General features: G+C 30.9%; 4 protein-coding genes across 17 annotated transcripts in view; 3 read left to right on the top strand and 1 right to left on the bottom strand.

The window, feature by feature from the left end:
* Positions 1-672, bottom strand: part of LOC126845238 (zinc finger protein 724-like) — an 11,519-nt gene extending 10,847 nt beyond the window's left edge. Inside the window, exon 1 of one of the 2 annotated variants that reach the window (XM_050583852.1) lies at positions 585-672. The gene's annotated coding sequence lies outside the window, so the exon portion shown is untranslated. The remainder of the gene's footprint in view (positions 1-584) is intronic. The other variant, XM_050583853.1, reaches the window with a different exon arrangement.
* Positions 1-7,567, top strand: part of LOC126845236 (zinc finger protein 510-like) — a 42,837-nt gene extending 35,270 nt beyond the window's left edge. For 3 of the 11 annotated variants that reach the window (XM_050583844.1, XM_050583843.1, XM_050583842.1), the window contains exons 3-8: positions 4,046-4,180; positions 4,495-4,707; positions 5,240-5,374; positions 5,696-5,908; positions 6,101-6,376; positions 6,973-7,567. In XM_050583844.1, coding sequence (XP_050439801.1) covers positions 4,046-4,180; positions 4,495-4,707; positions 5,240-5,374; positions 5,696-5,908; positions 6,101-6,376; positions 6,973-7,567 — 1,567 coding nt within the window. Of the gene's footprint in view, positions 1-1,239; positions 1,432-1,507; positions 1,627-3,160; positions 3,374-4,045; positions 4,181-4,494; positions 4,708-5,239; positions 5,375-5,695; positions 5,909-6,100; positions 6,377-6,972 lie in introns of those variants that run through there. The other 8 variants (XM_050583839.1, XM_050583841.1, XM_050583838.1 and 5 more) reach the window with 7 other exon arrangements.
* The window catches only part of LOC126845240 (zinc finger protein 33B-like), a 27,366-nt gene extending 4,369 nt beyond the window's left edge, over positions 1-22,997 (top strand). The window contains exons 1-5 of one of the 3 annotated variants that reach the window (XM_050583859.1): positions 11,143-11,390; positions 14,315-14,518; positions 15,826-16,002; positions 16,197-16,466; positions 20,753-22,997. In XM_050583859.1, the coding sequence (XP_050439816.1) occupies positions 14,361-14,518; positions 15,826-16,002; positions 16,197-16,466; positions 20,753-21,629 (1,482 nt within the window). In that variant the 5' untranslated portion in view covers positions 11,143-11,390; positions 14,315-14,360 and the 3' untranslated portion in view covers positions 21,630-22,997. Of the gene's footprint in view, positions 1-11,142; positions 11,391-14,314; positions 14,519-15,825; positions 16,003-16,190; positions 16,467-20,752 lie in introns of those variants that run through there. The other 2 variants (XM_050583857.1, XM_050583858.1) reach the window with 2 other exon arrangements.
* LOC126845242 (zinc finger protein 723-like) lies at positions 7,525-8,550 on the top strand. Its single transcript, XM_050583866.1, has one exon. The coding sequence runs from the start codon at positions 7,525-7,527 to the stop codon at positions 8,269-8,271; it is 747 nt and encodes a 248-aa protein (XP_050439823.1). The 3' UTR covers positions 8,272-8,550.

The following is a 22,997-nucleotide window of genomic DNA, read 5'->3' as shown; positions in this document are numbered from 1 at the left end:
CAACCGCGATGGCTGGCTGGAGGTAGAATACAGTGAAGATAAATATTAAAAAGCGCGGGCTTATCAACATATTCAATTATATAAACACTTAATTTTTTTAATGTGTAGAAATCTATACGCGCTGTATGATATTTTGAGTAGGTGTAAATTCGATTTTTCATAGCCCGAATGCGTCCACAGTTATCAATCGATAAAGGTTATAATAATACAACAATTAGAATGACTGTGGCAACGACAGGGGAAATCGCATTCAACTTCAAGCTAGGCCTTCGGTATTAACTAAACAGACAATAGGAAAACCATTCACACTACAATAGAGAACTTAACATATTATTTATTATTCTATATTATAGAACTCAAAATTAACCAAAAAACCACAGTCGACTCCTATACGTAACTTCTTATCAATTATCGTTTCTACGACCACTGACGGCTCAACTCACTCCACAAGTCAAATTACTCGACAAACGAATGTATGCAAAACATTGAAATTGTTTAAAATTCATTACCCACCCGATAAACTAAATAATCTAATTAATTGTTATAAATCAATAAATAACACCATCATGTTACTCGATACTTACTAATACACAGCAATGCGATGAAATTGTTTGTCAAGGATCTGATCCCTAACCACGTCAAACGACAGGTATACAACCACGCACTGAATCTTTGATAATGACGTGTGTGTTAGCCACGGTTATAGATAAACAGGTTACTCGACGGTGTATGTTTTCGACTGGCTCATAGCGGTCACGCCGCGTTACGCTGTCTATAGAGCGCGCTACCGATATGCAGGCCATCATAAGTTATATTTCCTATCTGACGTGTACTAAAAAGCTGTTTTTTAAACCAATAAAGATAGTATAACACAAGTCTACACGAACAATATAATACATGAGTTTATTAATATTATTACGGTATATTAATAATATTAATAAACCGTAAACATTCTAAATCTGCCTAATTTTCAGACTTAAATCCCAAAAACTTTGCTTGAAATGTGTAATAAAGAAAACAATTCTATACGTTCTTGTGAAATGGGTTTATGATAATTTTTTTGGATTCTATTTTTATGGGCAGTATAATGTTTAAAGAATATTCCCTACAGATTTAGACGTAAATCGACTATTTTGAAAAGCCCGCACTTTTCATTTTACCTTCACTGCATTGCATCTCCAGCCGGTGGTTATCACCCCTATCACACACAAAAACTCACACACACACAAACATCATTATCATGACGTAACAATGTAAATGTTGTTTTGGCATCCAACTTTCTCTAAAACATGAAAAATTTTTTTAATAATATGCAATATTGTATGACGTATATCCATACACATGACACAAATTTGACTTCGTGAGTGATTTTATACCTGTTTTACGGGAACAGAGCCTTGAGATACATTCTTGTTCTATAGCTGTGTAATAGTAAGTACCGTGCAACGTATTGGTTCTATTTATTTATGTATAAAAATGTTTTAGTATTCTACGGTTTTACTGGTTGGACATTGATTTTTTAATAATTTAAATGAATTTCATACATTCGATGTTGACTTAAAAAGTTATAGTCAGTAGTGTCGTCAGTGGTCGTAGGAACAATCATTGATAAGAATTTACGATAAGGTTTCGACTGTTTTTTTGTTAATAGTGACAACTATTTACGTTATATTAGCCTGAGTTCTTAAATTAAGAATATTGCAAGTTATTTAGAATTTCTTTGATGATCTGGTTGACACAGGAAGATGGTTTTATATTATAAAATAAAAACACTGAGCATATTTCAGATTAATTATTCGTAAATTGTGTGTTCTGTGAAATTTAAAAACTAATCAATATGGGCTTGTATTTTAGACAATATTGCCATCATGTATGAGAATTGACGCCACAGCAGACGTGCAATTTGAATATTTGTTAATAAACATTGTGGGTGTTAGATAATAGTGGCTTCATGTTTGAGAACGGACGTGCGATTGCTTGTTTGCATATACTTTGTCGGTTGTGGCTAATGTGGATTGTATCACGCTCCTGTCATTGCACATTTGATTATAATATTATTCTTTTAAAATTATTATCTTGACATTGAAATAATATATATGTACTGTATATGTATATATGTGTTTGTGTATGTGGTGAAAGACAGTGTATGTACTGTTTAAATTGCTTTATAGTTTTTCTTTATACCATCTGTAATGTTTTACCTTATCAAACAAATCATTTTCTCAGTGTATATATTATGAGAAGAATATAATAACAACCGTTGTGATGGCAAAAGTTAAGTAACATTCAGTATAGTAGCGTTTATTATAAATATTATAGATAACCAAACGAAACAAATTTAAGTTATGTACGCTGACACTGAACGGACGCTACCAGTGTTATTTTAATTGTAAAAAATACTACTAGCGCCCGTCTTGTATCTGTGAATAAAAAAAAAATTTGTCTTGGTTAGCTATCTAAAATAATTATAATCAATAAAAGTAGTAGTAATGGCTTTATTAAAGTTGTTATTATTTACTTAATGGTTATTGTTCAGATATTACTATTATTAAGTAGAGGAGGAGTGCCCTGTGCGTACGGCGTAGTGTGGGTTTGTTACATTCTGTCACTAGTTTGATACTCGGGCATCCGTCTTGGGCGCTTAATGTTTGTATTATTTAGTTAAAATTATAAAATTAAAAGAAAACAATATTTCGGGGGTAAGACAGTGCCTTTTTTTCATTATTCTTAGTATAACGCTCAATACAAAGTATAGAAATAACGACTGTTTTAATATTTTTATACGACTGTAACTTTTCAAAAAATTAATTTTTTAAAAAAAAACGCACCGTCTCTGCCCTCTGGAATATTTTCTCTTTTAATTTTATTATAGGTGCTTTTACTCCAAAACCCAAATTAAGCAAGTTGTTTTCAGTCTGCTTAAACATGTTTTTACCACTGAACACCGGTTAGGTTGCCACCGGTGCGACGCCCTCTTAAGTGTACAATGCTTCTAAGGTTTTGATTTTCCTGTGAACAATGATTTTGCTTTATTTTGCAAAAAAGTCTGTCCCCACTCATAATTTTTTTTTAATGTGTTTAGACTAAGGCTATTATAATTTTTAATAAAAAAAAGTCATGAGTTCTTGTATTAATTTTTGTAAATACGCTTTGGTTTTAGATTACTAGTGAGAAATAAACAAAAACCCAGAGTTAAAATGGACGATCATAGCAATGGAACCATTATCAAACTAGAAGATAATAAGATCGAGATAGAGCAGTGTTCTAAAGCCTTATTGAAAATAACAGAACCAAATCACATGGAGAACTCATACAAAAGTTCTACGACAAACCAAAACGATTATAAAAATATTATTGATGGAGATGCATATAGGTTATTTAACATATTGTTATTAAATAAGGGCTATGTTGTTATTAAATTATGTTTGATGAATAAGTCAAATCTTAAAAAAGTTATTAGTTGACACTCAATGTGAATTTATATAAAAAGATATAACCAATTTATTTAAAAAAAATAACCACCAACTTTTTTGGAACATAATAAGCTGATAGTTTTACGTTTTATATTTTATTGAGATTTAATTAAATGATATATTGGAATATTCAAACTGTGTGTCGCAACTCTCAGGGCGTTGCGTGAGTAGGTTAAGGGATCTGTTGAGGTTATAGATTTCAAATATCATAGTGAAATTAAAAAATTTGAGAGCGGTCAAAATATTGTTAAGGCAAAATATGCTTCCACAAAGAGGCATATTTCCCGTAGTAACAAAATAATTACCTACATTACAACATCTCGTGACAAGTCCTTGGAGAAATAGACTTGTTATTTTAAAAGTATTTGTCTTAGGACAGTCTGGTTCGTATTCAAATAATTGTTTACTTTTCCATAACATGAGCGGTTGGATTTACATTTAGTGATAATTATTGTTTTATATACCTATATATTTTCCCAAACTTCTACAGTGTATATCTATAGTTATTTATTATATTTATTTTAAATATAGAAGAATCAATACTAATTAAAAAAATGTACTCCATTTTTTAGACTTAATGAAGCAGGAGGTATTAAAATTGAAGAAGGAGAAACGGACGATTATCATTATAAGTCTATTTTTGAGGTAGAAGAAGAAAATAAACAAGGGAAAGAGCAACAAAATACAATCGACGCGAATGAATACAAGTAATATAATTTTTAGAATAAAATATTTTAAATATATGGTAATAAATAAGTATTGTGGTCACCCATAATAATCATTTATTTTCAGTATCCGGACACAATTAAATACATTTTTTAATGTATATTTTCTTATTTTAAAACTTTGTCACTATTGTCAAAAACCAATAATTAAAAAAATATAAAATATCAGAAATAACTTTTAGAATTAAATATTTTAAATACACCTAACTTTTTTAGTTCTCATTATAAGTTTATTTTACAGGTTTTTTGATTATTTTTAATTATTATAATTATTTTAATTATATTTTATTTTTCAGCGTTGTTGATTCGAAAATCAAAGTTGAAGACAAAACAAACGGTTATTACCATAGCATAGAGAACAAAATTGATAAAGACAATGAAGATATGAAAAAGGAATTATCTGAAACCTTTATAAGTGAAACAAAATCGAGTAACATTGAAAAATTATATAATAGTCGTGTGACAGCACGGAACGATCTTCAAAAAATATTTGACGGGAATATATACAAGTAATTCGTTTTTCTGATTACATATTATAAGTAAATACCTAAATACAAAGTAATAATCAAAAGATCGTTTTACTGATAGCGCGTTGTACACTTTTCTATAATAACATTCATTACTCTCCTAACCTAACACACTACTATCAAAAATAAGATAAGATAAATTATCTAATCTGTGCTACTATTGTCAAACACATATAGTAATTACAATGATAGATAATATTATTACATAGAATATAACAAAACAGTGTAACAATAATACACCCGTTATACACATAAAAAAAGTTACAGATAGAATAAGCCCTGAGCTCTTACAAACAACCTAAAACCACAAGTCTGACAAAAACAGGTGTTTAAAAAGAAATCTTGGTTTTCTAATAACATTTTCCTGTTTAGTAACTAAGTATTTTTATTATAAAGATAAACAACATATTTATATTGCAACATACTTCCTATTATATAAAATATTAATAATTATTTCGGCAATGTAAATATAGAAGAATCGATACTAATTAAAACAATTTACTCTATTTTTTAGACTTAATGAAGCAGGGGGAATTAAAATTGAAGTAGGAGAAACGGACGATTATTATTATAAGTCTATTTTTGAAGTGGAAGAAGAAAATGAACGAGGGAAAGAGCAACAAAATACAATCGACGCGAATGGATACAAGTAATATAATTTTTATAATAATATATTTTAAATACAAGTATTGAGGTTACTTATACATGTATTTGATGTATATTTCCTTATTTTAAAACTATGACACTATTCTCAATAACCAATATATAAAACATATCCAAGTATAAAATTTAACCAATATAATTTTTAGAAATTTTAATACTTTAATTACATCTAACTAAAGACAACAACATCAACTATAAACTCACTTTTTTATTATGTTTTTTCTTAGTTCTTATTATAAATTAATTTTACAGATTTTCTGATTCTTTTTAATTAATATCATTTTTTTAATTATATTTTATTTTTCAGCGTTAGTGATTCGAAAATCAAAGTTGAAGACAAAACAGACGGTTATTACCATGGCATAGAGAACAAAATTTATAAATACGACGATGATATAAAACAGGAATTAACAGAAACCTCCATAGAAGAAACAAAATCAATAAATATTGAAAAAACCTATAATAGTTATGTGACAGCACAGAACGATCTTCAAAAAACATTTGACGGGAATATATACAAGTAATTCGTTTTTCTGATTACATATTATAACTAAATACCTATATACAAAGTTAATGTTAAAGATCGCACAGTCACTACAAACGAAGAATTGTTTTACTGATAGCGCAAAGTATACTTTTCTATAATACTCGCTTGTTAGCAATATTATATATTTAAGTTTTGAGATTTTAAATAAATATTTCTTTTTTTTAGTTACAGAAAAGTGAGCAATACAACGATAGTTCAAGTCGAAGCCGATTTATTAAACGGACATTATTTCGAGTCCGTGATTGAGGTTGAAAAAAATGGTCTCTTAGATGTGCAACCTACTAAAAACGGTTTGGACAAAATACAGCAATTTGCGTGTGATTTATGTAAGATGTATTTTAACACTAAACGGAGAGTGACCCAGCACATAATTCGATTACATAGTGCACACGCATCAACACAGAAAAACACTGCAACTCAAGTTATCAAAAATCGTCTTACGTAAGGCAGTTTCATTTAATTTATCAATTTTCTTAAAATGTTTTTTCGTTAAAACGAAGTTTTAAAAATATTCTTCTTATTCATTACATCTCTTATTATTTAAATAGGTACTGTATAATTCACGACACAACAATTTATTAAACTTGTAAATTAGCAGTTAAAGTCGCCTTTCAATTTTTAATAAAGAAAAAATGAAGTAGATATTGGCTAGTAAAAAACTGTGGGATACTCACATTCATATACTAATTATATAGTTAGTTGAAAATAGAAATTGGTCCTTAAATGTTCACACGTTTTCTAACTATCTTATTGTAAGACTCATCAATTGTTTTCCTTTCAAATAGAATATATAATAAAAGAGAGAGATACAACGTTAGAAATTTAAGCTTCGGGATGAAAACAGCATAATTTTAAATATTTTTATACATCAATACTTATAGTCAAAGATAATTTTAGTTCCAATAAAATAAAAAACTTATCAAACACAAATTGCATAGGTGTAAATAGAAAAGGGTATTAACATAATATGTACTAACGTGAGAAGTTTATAATTATTTTAAACATTATTATTTATTGTCTGACATGTTTTGTTGTAGAGTCAATGACTCGAGTTATGAAGAAAATAAACAAACTAATGGTTGTCAAGTCGAGTCTTGGATTGAAAAAGGTGTCAATAATCAAATAGCCCCAAAGAATGACAAAAAAGATATAAAAGATCGACGAATATTCCACTGCGATTTTTGTCAAACGTCGTACCGTACTAAAAAGCAAATAACATTACATATAGTAAAATCCCACAAAAGTTCAAATAACAAATATTTTACCCGAAAAAATAACATTATACATAGCAAAAAATATACTAGAGCATTCACCAAAAACATCATCCGACACTACAAATGTAATGTTTGTTTTAAAGATTTTTCGATTAAATCACTACTTACCAAACACGAACGAGTACACACTGGTGAAAAGCCCTATAAATGCGCTGTTTGCTCAAAGTCGTTTTCTCAAAAATGCCATTTAAAACAACATAAACGCGTGCACACTGGAGAAAAGCCCTATAAATGTACGTTTTGCTCAAAGTCGTATTCTCAAAAAACTAATCTAACAGCTCATGAACGCGTGCACTCAGGAGAAAAACCATACGAATGTGCTCTTTGCTCAAAGGCGTTTTTTCAAAAATTAATCTAACAGTTCACGAACGCGTGCACACTGGAGAAAAACCATACAAATGTTTGGTGTGTTTAAAGTCATTTTCTGTTAAACGCACTCTCAAAGATCACGAACTCGTGCACACTGGAGAAAAACCTTATAAATGTGATGTTTGTTTAAAGTCATTTTATACAAATTCAGACCTCACAAAACATAAACGCGTGCACACTGGAGAAAAACCTTATAAATGTGATGTTTGTTTAAAGTCATTTTATACAAATTCAGACCTCACAAAACATAAACGCGTGCACACTGGAGAAAAACCTTATAAATGTGATGTTTGTTTAAAGTCATTTTATACAAATTCACACCTCACAAATCACAAACGAGTGCACTCAGGAGAAAAACCCTACAAATGTGATGTTTGTTTAAAGTCATTTTATACAAATTCACACCTCACAAATCACAAACGAGTGCACTCAGGAGAAAAACCCTACAAATGTGCGGTCTGCTTAAAATCGTTTTCCTTAAACGGAAATCTCACAAAACATGAACGAGTACATACTGGTGATAAACCCTACAAATGTACTGTATGTTTAAAGTCATTTTCATATAAAAACCTCCTTACAATACATGAACGAGTACATACTGGTGAAAAACCCTACAAATGTGCTGTATGTTTTAAGTCGTTTACTGATAAATCAAGCCTCACAAAACACAACAAACGCGTACACTCTGATTGATTACCCTCAAAAATATATTTACTCAAGTTTATTTTCTCAATAATCGAAGTTTATAAATTTTAACTTAAAATTATATAGTAATATATTTTTTATTTTATTACTAACATAAAAATGTGTATATGTGCGTTACTTATTTCAATCAATGTTTATTGAAACATATTTTTATACTTCTGGAGCAAAATGTATTTTTAATTATATTGTTAGATATTGTGTTTAATCAGTGCACGTTAAATATTGTAAGCTACTAGACACTAGTGTTTGTAATGATTAAATAAAACTACATAATCATAATAATTTTATATAATGACTATTGTAATTTGTTTAAAATATATATTTATACAATTATTTGATAACTTCTTTTATTCCTTTTTTTGTTATCACTTCACAGGCAGTGCCCAAAGTAGAGTAGTAGAATGTATAAAAATGTATAAGCTAAGGGTAAATACAAGAGTGAAAGAAAAAAAAATAAATATAAATGTTAATAATAACAATTAAATAAGAAACTATAAAAAAGTAAGACTGTATCTTATCTCGATTGTACAACGTATCTCTTGGGATACGTAGCCAATGAAAATGGTCTTTATTTAGGCGACAAAAAACTTACCATTGTTTCTTATAGCCTACTAGTGTCCTCGCTAGAATACGAAACGACAGTCTTGTAAAAAGACTTTGAAATAGCATAACGCATTCTACCATCGGTGCTGTCTCAATGCTGTCTTAAAAAAACAAGTAAACGAGGAATATAAAAATAAAAATAAATTCCTATTTTTTTCTAAGTTTTTTCTAAGTCTTAAAAACTGTTCTCCTTCTTGGGTTTTTCGGCCATCAAGACCATCCCGTCACACATCTTAAACACTGTTATTTATTTTTAATTTTCAGGGTTACAAAAAGCAAGCGTTAGTCGTATCAACTGATGTTGAACACAAATTTAAACTAGCTATTGAACTACATAACTTGGCCAAAGCTTTGGTATTAGTGAAAGAAGCTTCAAGTCCTCAGAAATAGAGACAACTATCTGAATTGGCTTCAGCGCAAGCCGACTTGGAGTTAGCACAAGAATGTTTACATCAAGCTCAAGACTATGGAGGCCAAGTGTTAAGCAATACATATAAAAGAGCAGTGTTGCTCATGCAAGTAGGAGTGAAGTGTGGTTATGAACTAAAGAAATAGCAGACTTGGCTACAATGTAGATAACACTACTTTGATAGGTTGACATTTTTGGGAGGGGCGTGGAACTTGGCCTTTTTTCACTGTTAGGTTTTTGTTGGAGATATCATTTCTTTTTGCGGGCGAGGTTTTTTTTTAAAAGGCATTGAATGTATATTGTACGTCGTAGATTTTCTCTTGTTTTAACGTGTTGTTATATCAACTACGTAGAAATGTACATGATGTATATGTTTATATGTACATAAAACTACACTTTGTAATGAAGCTACAATTTATACAAGTAGCTACTTGCATAGTGATTAATAATTTATTAATTATTAATAAACCACGATAGTAATTAAATTAGTCAAAATTAATATAGTGCAATTTAATTAATAAATTAGTGAAGCTAGCATTTATACAAGTAACCACTATAAATCTAGTTTAGTATTTTAAACGTACAAACGAAACTAAACGTTTAGGTGTACAATTACACTTAATAATAAACCACGTGACAAACGTAACAAGAACACTGCTACACTGCCATACATGTAAACATGAAATAACAAAGACACAAACTATGACCAAATGATGGCGGACTAGAGACGTGGGAATCAACAGCGCCCTGTGCCGCTTGTAGTGCGGCGAAGGTCATTAATCCCCCCCACCTAGCGCATTAATTTTGAGTAAATTTCAATTTTCTGATTTTTCCCTTTACTTACACCATAAGATTCACTTTTGTGCCAAATTTCACGTTTCTGCCTATACTGGAAGTGTCTTATAATTTTGATGATGAATAAGTGAGTGAGTCAGTAACAAAAATGCAAATTTTGACTGTCTATTATATTCAACGTTGATAGTTTAAAAATTCGATAATTTCATGATGATGATGATCATCTATGATTTCCAATAAATCTATTTTTATACGTGAATTGATATTAAAAATCATATAACATTTTAAAAACCGATATAATATTAAATGAAAACAGGCAAATGACAATCAAAGTAAAAAATATAGACAACTGTTATCTTTGCTATTATCAATTATATTTGATAGTTATTCGTCAAATAAACTCTTATTTGACGAAAAAAGTACCGAATAACTTATCTGCGATTTATGCTGTAGATAATAGCCTTATTCTTCCATTGAAAATCGGGGCTATTGTTAATAGTTAGGTGTTATTATAATTAACTTATATACATCAGTATCGAATGTATTTTTATTCAGGCATATACTATTATTAATTTATTTAATTATATGATTAATCTACTTTTATAAAATTGTAGAAGTTATTGTTTTTTTTGGGTGGTAAGGGATTTAACCTAATGGAAAACAATTTACTACCGGTTTTTTAAATATTGTGTTTGGGTCACTCGAAATCTACCAGATTTTTAGTTCCAAAATATGTGAAATAAAAAAAAAACCGTTCACCCCTTCTAGGAGAATAAGTAATTCCTACTCTTTTGATATTTTCTAACTTGGTTCGCAATTATATTTGTAGCACATTTACAGATAAGTTTAACGATTTCCAATTTGTATAAATAAAATAATACAACGAACTTAACAGTTAAATAATTAATTTAAAATCAAAAAAAAATTATCGCTAATATTTTAGCTAGCGTTTGTATTATTGAATGTGTTTGTGTTTGTAAGCCTGTGTATTTCAATAATATTGATGTTTACTGCATTCTACCTTCAGGCGGCCATCGCGGTTTCCACTGTTATCACATATACACGCTAACACACACACACAACTTATTAAGGGTGTAGTGCGTCTGTAATGTCATAGTAATGTGTATTTTGCTGTTCCGACTTACTCAAAGTGACTGATTTGTTTGAAACGGTGTAAAATAGTTGTATGTTTGTAAACAGATTATAATAAAAAAATAGATTCGGTGCGTGTTATATACCTGTCGTTTGACGTTAGGGATCAGAGCCTTGACGAACAATCTCATCGCATTGCTGTGTATTAGTAAGTACCGAGTAACATTATGGTTTTATTTATTGATTTATAACAATTAATTAGATTATTTAATTTATCGGGCGGGTAATGAATTTTAAACAATTTCAATGTTTTTCATACATTCGTTTGTCGAGTAATTTGACTTGCGTAGTGAGTTGAGCCGTCAGCGGTCGTAGAAACGATAATTGATAAGAAGTTACGTTTAGGAGTCGACTGCGGTTTTTTGGTTAACATTGAGTTCTATAATATAGAATAATATAATATATTGAGTTCTCTATTGTAGCGTGAATAATATTTTATTAATATATGTACTGTGCTAATTGTTTTAAAATTCCTCTTTATTACTATCTGTAATGTTTTTACTTTACCAATTAAATTAGGTAAATTCTCAGATTAATATATCATTACAAAGCAATCAACATTTTGTTACGGCAAAAAAAAGATAACATTTATCGTAGTAGCATCGATTATAAAAATTACGAGCTGCGTTTATACGTTTATTTTATAATTAAATCATACTACACGTTTAAAACCATTTTAATTTCTTAATATACTAGTGTGAGTGTTTTAATTTTGAAAACGTTTTAAATGTGTTTACATGATTTGAATGAGTTTTAATTTCAAACCGTTATAACACCATCTTATAAAAGTACTAAATGATAGACACAGAGACAAAATTTAGTTCTGAACTACAATACGGGATGGGCTATTAGTATTATTTTCAATAAAAACGATACCACTAGTGCTCATAAATGTATCGTTGAACAAAACTAAAATATGTTTATCGGTTGGCTATCTGAAATAGAAGCAATGGTTTGGTTAAAGTTGTTAATATCTATTTTATCATTATTTTAAATTTGTTACTATTATTAAGTAGTCATTATTTATTATGCTAAAAAGTATAGATTTTTTCTCATTATTTTAATCTGACATGAAAGATAAAATATTTTTTATCTGTATTTAGAGAAAGTTCATATTGTGTAGTATTAAACTTTAAAGCGTAGATTATTTTTTTTGGCAAGAACTTACTCAACCGACTAAAATATCAATCATTGAATCAATGTTTTGATTTTCTTGAAAAACCTTTAGGTGCCTGCACTCATGTTTTATTTAAATTTGTTTAGTCTCAGGCTATAATCATTTTTAATAAAAAAAATTGTGATTTCTGGTCCTAATTTTTAAAACCTTTATCACACACACGTTATCAAGATGTAACTAAAGGTCTATGGTCCGTAACAATATATTTGTTTTGTCTTTTTTAAACAGGTATTTACTTATATTTATCTTATGTGTATAAACATAGAAAAAATTAGATTTAGTGTGTGATACCTTCTTTACAAGAACAGAGCCTGGAGATACATTCTTATTGTATAGCTGTGTATTAGTAAGTACTAAGTACCTACCGAGTAACATAATGGTTCTATTTATTTTTACAAACTATTTAGTTTGCTACGGTTTATGAGTTAGGTTTTGAATTTTTAAATAATTTAAATGAATTTCATACATTCTTTGTTGTTGACTTAAACAGTTGTAGTCATATGTGCCATCGGTGGCCGTAGGAATAATAATTGATAATAATTTACGTAAAGGTTTCAACTTTATTTTATGTTTTTGATTTATTTTGCAAAAATGTCTTTCTCCACTCACAATTTATTTAAATGTGTTTAGAGTCAGGCTATATTAACATTTTTAAAAAAAATGCTATACAATTTGTATCGGTTGGCTATAACCAACCGATACAAATTTTAGTTATGCATGCCGACACAGGATGGGCAATTGCAGTATTATATTCATTGTAAACGATACTAATAGCGCCCCTCTTGTATTGGCGAAAAGAAATAAAATATAACTTGGTTGGCTATCTAAAATATTTATCATCAATAATATTAGTAGTAATTGGTTATATATCGGTAAAGACACGAGTACTTATCAGAAGTTCGACAACTGGCGTTAGTTTTTTGTTAGTTGTGAATAACAAATTATTGATTTATGTATTGTTTAAATAGTTTTATGCTTTACCATTCCAGTCAATTTCTCAGTTTTATATATTATGAAGAAGAATATTAATACTAATTAATGCAATATCAAAAGTCAGGTAACATTAACCACAGTAGCAATGATTATTAAAATTATAAGCTGCATTTATATGTTTATTTTAAGAATCATTTTTTACGTATAATACAATTTGAATTCTTATTCTTAATTTTGAAAACTATTGTTTTGAAATGTTTTAAAGTGTTTACATGACTCGAATGTGTTTTAATTTCAAACCGTTATAACGCCATCTTGTAAACATACTGAATGATAGCTAACCGAGACTAATTTTAGTTCTGAACTACAATACGGAATGGGCTATTAGTATTATTTCAATGAAAATGATACTACCAACTTCCGTAAACGTATCGGTGTAAAAAACTAAAGTTTGTCTATCAGTTGGCTGTCTAAAATATTTATAATCAAAAATAGAAGCAATGGTTTGGTTAAAGTTTTTAATATCTGTATAATTATTATTTTTAATTTGTTACTATTATTAAGTAGTCATTATTTTGTATGCTAAAAAGTATGTTTGTTTTCTTTTTATTATAATCTGACAGAAAAGGAAAAATAATTTTTTAATTGTATTTAGAGCAAGTGGAAACTAATTTATATTTTATGGAAAGAGAAAATTGTATTTCATATTGTGTGTGTAGTATTAAATATTTTATGAGTGGATTATTTTTTATTGGTAATAACTTATTCAACTGTCTAAAATTTTAATCGTTGAATCAATGTTTTGATTTTCTTGAAAATCCTCTAGGCCCATATTTGGTTCTATTTTGCAAAAAAGTGTGCCTGCGCTCATGTTTTATTTTAATTTATTTAGACACAGGCTATAATCATTTTTAATAAAAAAAATTGCTATTTCTTGTCCTAATTTTTATTATATGTTTTAGAGCTAAACTAGTGAGAAACAAAAATACCAAAAATCAGAAAAATAAAATGGATGATTATAACGGGACTGTGATCAAAATTGAAGAAGACGAGGACGTAAAAGAGTATATTAACGAAGCCTTAGTGACAAAACCAGAGCTGAATGACATTGGAGAAACACTCAATTGTTCACCGACAATCCATGATTCTCAAAAAACAATTGACGGGTATGCATATAAGTAATATGATTTTTAAATTTAAATACATATAATTGCAACAAAAAAAAAATAATAACTCAATTAAAATTAAGGCAGGTATTCTGGTAACATTTTAAAGGTATCGACTGTGGCTTTTTTAAATTGTGAGTTCTATTTACATTTAGTGTGAATAACATAAATTATTGATACATGTATTGTTTAAATACTTTTATAATTTCTCTATAGTTTTTTTTTATACTATCTGTAATGTTTTTATACTTTACCATTCCAGTCAGTTTTAAGTTTTATATAATATTTTGAACAAGAATATTATTACCAATTAATGCGATAGCAAAAGTCAGGTAACATTCATCAATGTTAGCATTGATTATACAAATTATAAGTTGCGTTTATATGTTAATTTTATACATTTAAAACGGTTTTAATTTCTTAAACTACATGGTGTGGTTGTTTTAATTTTGAAAACGGTTTCTTCTTCTTCTTCCTCTGGCATGTCTACTCTCTAAGAGTTTTTACCGCCGTTACTACATTTCGCCACCTATATTTATCTTGGACTTCTTCTCTCCAATCCTCAACTCCAATGGGTTGTACATCATCTTCCACCCCGTCAATTCATCTTTTTCTAGAGTTTCCTCTAGGTATTTTCCTGGTGGTTTCCATTCCAAAGCTACTCGTTCTCTTCTCATCTCATTATGTGACCTACCCATTGTATCGTTTGACAAAACGGTTTAATGTTTTGTAATCATATTAAAGTTTAATACTCATTCATTTGACATTTATTCACATGACTTGAATGTGTTTTAATTTCAAACCATTTTAATGTCATTATGTAAACGTACTAAATGATAATAAACCTAAATAAATTTTACTTCTTAACAACAACATACAACTACACTAGAAGTATTATTTTCACTGTAAGCGGTACTACTAGGCCCGTACAGAGCTATTATTGTTTTTATATTAAAAAGGTACCTTTTTTTCTTAAAAATATAATATGACTAAAAAAAAAAATGTATTTTCAATTAAAGAAATTAAAACAAATTTATATTTTATGGAAGTGGAAAATAGTATTTGACATTAGGTAGGAAAACAATTATGATTATGGTTGTTTTATTTAGTTAAGTTAGCTGGAGTAGTATTTCACTTTTAAAGAATTCTGATTACTTTTCAATAAACAACAGTAACATAATTAAAATTAGGACATACATTCTATTGCGAACTATTTATTTGGTGTAATTGTCTGGTTAAATTTTAAAATATATTTTATGCCTTCATTTTAGTTATTATAATTATTTAAATTATATTATATTTTTCAGGTTTTCTGAATCGAAAATTAAAATTGAAGACCAAACGGATGATAACTACGGGACAGTGTACAAAATTGATAATGACGAGGAGTTAACTGAAACCTTTATAGACATTGACCAATCATATAACAGTTGTGTGACAGCACAGAACGATCTTCAAAAAATATCTGACGGGGATATATACAAGTAATTCGTTTTTTTAATACAATGTGTATATAAGTATTTAAATATAAAGTAATATAGACAGATCGCACAGTCACTACAAACGAGGAATCGTTTCACCGATACCATGTAGTACACCATTCATTAACATGCATTACTGGCTGCTGGTATTATCTATTTTAATTTTGATATTTTAATTAAATCATTTTTAGTAACAGAGATGTGTGCAATACAACTGTGGTTAAAGTCGAAGTCGATATAATAGATGGACATTATTACGAATCCCTGATTGAAATTGAAGATAATGGGATTTTAGATTTGCAATCGACCGACTACAATTTGGGAAAAATACAGCAATTTTTCTGTGATATATGTAATATGTGTTTTACCTCCAAATGGAATGTGGACCAACACATAACTCGATCACATAGTGCACACTCATCGACCCAGGAAAGCACTAGAAAAGAAATCATGAAAAAAAATCTCATGTAAGGCAAAGTTTCATTTATTATATATTAAATTATTTATTTATTTATTTAACGCCAATCGGCAATTCTAAGAGATACAATAACAAGTTAAGCACAACAAAAAAAAAAAATTACAATAATAATAGTGATTAAGGTGATCTTACAGAAAAATTATAAACATTAAATGCTATTGCACAATACGACTAAAAACTAAATAGCTTATGTTATTATATAATAATTCAGAATAACATGTACGGATCTAGGAGTTATTGAGTAGACGGAGCATTCTATGCAAAGGATGATTATGAGAGTAGTTGGTACTGTGAGAGGGGACTAGGTAAAGAGAGTGTATTTCTAGTATAATGCACGGGAACGCGGAAAGAGATAGAAGAGAGAAGGTCAGGGGCATCCACTGAGCCATTAAGAAGAGAGGTGATAAATGAAAGGTCAACATCTACACGGCGAGAAGTAAGACTAGGGATATATAAGGAAGATCTAATGGACGAATAGTCATGGGGCGGGTGATCAATCTTAAGCAGAAAAGCAACGTAGGACAGGAATCGGTTTTGTACTCGCTCCAAATGTAGTTGGTCTTTAGCCAAATACGGGTGCCATATAACTGTTCCATATTCCAGGATAGAGCGGACAAGAGAGAAATAGAGGGAACGTAGACAAGTGAGGGATGTGAAAAGGGTAGTGTTGCGCTTTATGAAACCCAGGACTTTTAGGGCTCTACCAACTGCAATATTAATATGCTGTTCGAAAGAGAGAGAAGGAACTAGATGGATTCCAAGGTCTTTGACACAAGAAACACGATCAAGAGGAGAGCCATTGAGGGTATAAAAGAAGTTGATAGGAGTTCGCTTTCTATGGAATGTCATACTATGGCACTTGTTAAGATTGAGTGTAAGGCCAATACGCTGAGTCCAGAGACAAAAAGAGTCGAGATCTGACTGAAGTTGACGGCAGTCGGAGATGGAAGTAACTTTAGAATAAATTTTAATGTCATCAGCAAATAGAAGGACTTTGGAGAATGAAAGGTAACTGTTAATTGAGTTGATGAAAATGATGAACAGAAGAGGACTAAGATGTCCTCCTTGGGGGAATCCAGAGGGAGTTATATACAAGTCAGAAGTAGCACCATGAATTCTCACAAATTGCATTCTTGGACTAAGATAAGATTGGAGCCAAGATAGTAAAGGATTCCAATACCGAGTGATTCTAATTCAGAGATAAGACGGCTATGAATAACCGAGTCAAAAGCTTTACTAAAGTCCGTGAACACGGCATCAACTTGACAATCGGATTCAAAGCTTTCAAGAATATAAGACGTGAAAGCTAGGGTACAAGTGGTAGTAGATTTACCAGGGCGAAACCCATGCTGGTCAACCCCTAATATATGGTTAAGACTTCTTTTGATATTAGCATATATAATGGATTCGAACAGTTTAGATATGTGGGGGAGGATGGAAATAGGTCTATAGTTCGAAACAAGAGAGGGATCAACAGATTTAAAAACAGGGGTAACAGAACTGGTCTTCCATACAACAGGAAAAATACCCTCGTCGAGTGAGCGTCTAAAGAGCAGGAATATAGGGTACACTATAGAGTCTTGACAGTTAAAAAGTAGACGTGCAGAAATACCATCGGGGCCATTAGAATTGTTATTTTTTAGGGAGTTAAGTGCAAGTTGCACATCATTAAGCGTAAAGTAGCAATTAGAGGGAAGTTCATAGGGATAGCTATTATTTGTAGGGGGATTAAAAGCTGAAGAAATAGAGGAGTTATACATGGAATGGAAGTACTTAGATAACAAATTAGCAGAATCACGAAGAGTATCAGCCGTAGCGTTATCCCAACGTAAAGTGGAGGGTATTGAGTTGTGCTTGTTTAGATTTTTAGCATACTCCCAAAATTGTGAGGGATTATGAGTGAGCGAGTGTTCTGTACGTTTTATATAGGACTGATAGTCTATATTTGAAGTGCGCTTGCATTTCGCACGAAGCTCAGAAAAAGCTATGTAGTCGCAAGGCAACTTGGACCGTTTAAAAACTGCATGGGCACGTTTTTTCTTCAAAATGCGATTTTTAAGTGCGGGAGAGGTCCAGAGAGGAAATTTTGGTAACTTGTAAATTTTAGTAGGAACAAACAATTCAATGGAATGATGTAGGGCTTCATTGAAAATAGAGGCAGCATCTTCGATTGAATACTGCGAGAAGGTAGACTCCCAGTTAAATGAGTTAAAAAATTGGGATATAGCAGAGTAGTTTGCATCTTTGAAGTCTTTAAAGGTATGGGTATAACCTGTAACATCGTCCGATAGGAAAGGAAAGATTATGTGAAGAGGTGGGTGGTATAGATCAGGAATAACGAGGGCTTCAGTTGCTGCACTGATAGTGACTTTATTGGAGTTTGAAAAAATAAGATCTAGAATGCTGCCATGACTATTAGGAAGGAAGTTATGCTGAAAGAAATTTAAGTAAGAAAAAGAGTCAATAATAGATGTGGTAACAATATTGTGATCATTAGTGGCAATTAATCCTAGTTCATCAGACGACCACGCAACATTAGGGAGATTGTAGTCACCACATAGGATAACTGATTGAGGTTTATAGGTGGATATGATTTGCTCAACAGAAGCAACATGGGATTCAACTACAGGAAGAGGATAGTGCGGGGGTAAATAAACACCACCTACCAATAAATACTTAGAGTTGAAGGATAGTAAGGCAAATACTTGCTCAATATTCGAGATAGTTAAAGTAATAGGATGGGATTTAATGGAATTATTGATGGCAATTAGTACTCCACCTCCTCGGAGAAGAGAACTGTTGTTTGGATTTCTATCAAGTCTTATCACCTGAAAGCCATAAAAGTCAAATTCACTATCACTAACGTCAGGTGTTAACCAAGTTTCGGTAAGGATAATAACGTCATAAAAGTAAAACATAGGAAAGGAACATCTGAGATTGACTAATTTAGTTTTAAGGCCACGTACATTTTGATAGAATATTTTTAGATTAAAATTAAGGGCCTTATTACATATATTATTGCTATTAGTATTAGAATTATCAACAGGTTTAGAAAATTAAGTTTTAAAGTTATTAAAATACAATAAGAATGATTTTAAAGTTTGTTGAGCTGAGTGGCAGTGTGTACAGTAAGACGATTGTGATTTAAAGTTATACATACAGTTGTGGTGAAGATCTGGAAGGCATGAGCAGTAGTACAAGACGGCTTTGTTCGTGACAGGTGGAGGTTGCTTAGGCGGCAGGTCGGGACTTGCTAGTTTTTTGACTGGATAAATGTAGAGTTAGAAGCATGGTGGCGCCTGGCCTGGGACGACCGATAAAGTGGCACAATGAAGGGGAGTCCATCTCTATAGTTGATTGTTAGGTCAGTTTCACCGTTCTTTTTACGGTTTTCTAATTCGGCGTATACAAGACGGATAGACTCTCGTTCAAGTGGGGTGCGATCACGGGTCATCGTCACAGAACGAAGCGTACTGTCGGGAGGAAGACCTCTGGCATTTTTATTGAAGTCAGAAACTAGTTTAAGAGCTATTTCTTTAGAAGAGAAGAATACCTTGAGAGGTCGTGGACCTCTATCATAAGTTTTGCCAAGTCTTATAGACTTGAGATTTGCAGGTAATTCAGGGAAGTATGGCCCCGATTGCCTCAGATATTTTCGAAGTGTCATCAGAGATTCTTTCTTCTATTATAGAAGAAGAAGATTCTTTAATTCCACGAATAATGACATTCCGACAAATTATAACAAATAAACAAATTATCAATTGTTATTTCGTTAAAATGAAACGATGAAAACGTTATCAGTTATCATGTGTTATTTAAATATTTACTGTATAAATCACTATTTAATTATTTATAAACTTTCAAATTAGAAGTAGAAGTTTAAATTAAATTTTAAATAAAGAAAAAAAACGTAGATTGTACAAATAACAATTTTTCGAACAGTTTCTTTATATATGTATATAGTATATACAACTTTATTTAAGCGAACTGCCTACTATGCAGGATGACAAACGACACAGCATACTTATTAATATGTTTATGAATCAATTATAGTTATGTATAGATAAATTTAGTTCCAATAAAATTTTAAATTCATAAAAAACATATTGGTAACACGAAATAAAATAATATAATTTACAATATAAAAATAATTAAACATATCGAACACAAATATAATAAGAGTAAATAGAAATAAGTATAAGTATATGTAAAATGTGAGAAGAATGTTATTTAATTAAACATTTGTATTTATTGTTCGGGTTTGTTTTGTTGTAGGGTCGTCGATAGTACGAGTTGTGGAAGAAATAAAAAAATTGATGGTTGTCACGTCGAGTCATGGATTGAAAAAGGAATCAATAATCAATTAGACCCAAAGGTGGGCAATGAAGAAATAAGAGAACAAGGATTATTCAAATGCGATATTTGTCAAACGTCGTACCACACTAAAGAGCAAATAACATTACATATAGTAAAATCCCACAACAGTTCAAATAACCAATATTCTCCTCAAAAAATCACAGTCCATCGCAATAACTATACTTATGGATTCACCAAAAACATCAGCCAACCCTGCAAAAGTGATGAAACGCCTTACAGGTGTACTGTATGTTATAAGTCATATTCTATAAAATCAGATCTCACAATACATGAGCTCGTGCACGCTGGAGACAAGCCATACAAATGCGCTTTATGTTCGTTGTCATTTTATCAAAACTTCCGTCTAAAACAACACGAACGAGTGCACTCGGGAGTTAAATCATACAAATGTACTGTTTGTTTAAAGTCATGTTATTCAAATGCAGACCTCATAAAACATAATCGCGTGCACACTGGAGAGAAGCCCTTCCAGTGTTTGACATGTTTAAAATCGTTTACTGAAAAATACACACTTACACAACACCACAAACAAATCCACTCGGGTGAAAGACCATACCAATGTGCTGTTTGCCTAAAGTCATTTTATTCAAAATCACACCTCAAAAATCATAAACGAATGCACACCAAAGAAAAGCCCTATAAATGTACGGCTTGCTCAAAAGCATTTTCTGAAAAATCCAATCTCAAAGTACACGAGCGCGTGCACTCGGGAGAAAAACCGTACGAGTGCGCTATTTGTTCCAAGTCATTTTATTCAAATTTTAACCTCACATAGCATAAACGCGTGCACACTGGAGAAAGGCCCTTCAGTTGTGCGGTTTGCTTAAAGCGGTTTGGCCAAAAATCCACTCTCTCGGATCACGTGAAGAGCGTGCACACTGGAGATAAGCCCTACAAATGCAAAGTGTGCCTAAAGTCGTTCTGTCGAAAAACCCGCCTCGCAAAACACAAACTCGTGCACGCCAGAGGCATATAATTGTGCTGTTTGCCCAAAGTCGTTTTCACCAAAACGCAGTCTCGCAATACACGAACTAGTACATAATGGTAAAAAGCCCTACAAATGACTGATGTGTTTAAAATCATTTTTATCCAAAGGCTATATTATATCAATGGCCTTGTGGGCATATCTTTATGTACTTGTACATATGGTAATACCTACCTTCCTTTACTTTGTTTCGTTGTGCAATAGCACAACATGATCAAATATTATCGGTTATTATGTTTCATTCAGTGCGCCGTTGACCGTTTTACGAACATTTCGGCTTGCTATACGAGTCGCTTATCTATTATATTATATTTCTTTTATTATTGATATACTGCTGTTCTAGTAGGGCGTGTTGCTTGATTTTTGTAGAAATTTGTATTTTAAATAATTTCTCATTTTGCCCAACTCCTGCGTAGAGACGATATGCCTCTGAAAAACAACTTGGCAGCAGTACTATTTTAATTATTTATTTTTTTTAAATATACGATTCATAGGTTTGAGTTCATTGTAGGTCCGCGTTGGTGTATTTTGTTTTGGGATACTCGTAGTTTATATAAGTTAGAGTGTTTTGCAGAGCCCCAGATTTGTATGCTATAGGTGCATAGAGTTTTGAGTAAGAGTTTGTATGTAGTTGATAGCTTTGATGCATAGTTTAGGAAACGTTTAATAATTTTCAAGCGAGGGCTCAGTTTTAGTTTGGCGGAGTGTTTGTGATGAGCCCAAGTAGTTTTTTAGTCAAAGTGAACTCTCAGGTATTTGATAGTTTCGGCTGACGGTTTTATTACGCTGTTGAGTGTTACACGTGGGCAGATACCTTGCCTGAGGATGGCAGCTGTACTAGAAATGGAAAAGGAATGTTTACTTCTGATATCATGTCACGCCTTAAAAATGCAATCTTGTCGAGCCAAAAAAACGTTAAAAATGGACAATTATCCACTGAAGTAGCTGTGTTAAAAAATGAAAATAATAGATTAAAAGTTCCAAGAAAAACTAGGCATTTTCTTTTACCAAACGAGGAAAACGATAAAGAAGTCAACTGTGCGGTATGACGAGGATGAACTCTAGTAATTTTATGCATAATTGTACTGTATATAATATTTGTAATTTTTAAAGTTTTGTTTAATAAACTATAAGTAATAGTATTGTAAAACAATTAAG

Source organism: Adelges cooleyi, unplaced genomic scaffold (assembly GCF_023614345.1).
Source record: "Adelges cooleyi isolate 19-005CV unplaced genomic scaffold, UGA_ACOO_1.1 ACOO_flye_CR_arks_rails_tigmint_CR_PRNA_724, whole genome shotgun sequence".
Classification (NCBI taxonomy): Eukaryota; Metazoa; Arthropoda; class Insecta; order Hemiptera; family Adelgidae; genus Adelges; species Adelges cooleyi.
The sequence above is the reverse complement of the archived record's forward strand: the minus strand, read 5'-3'. Positions and strand labels throughout refer to the sequence as shown.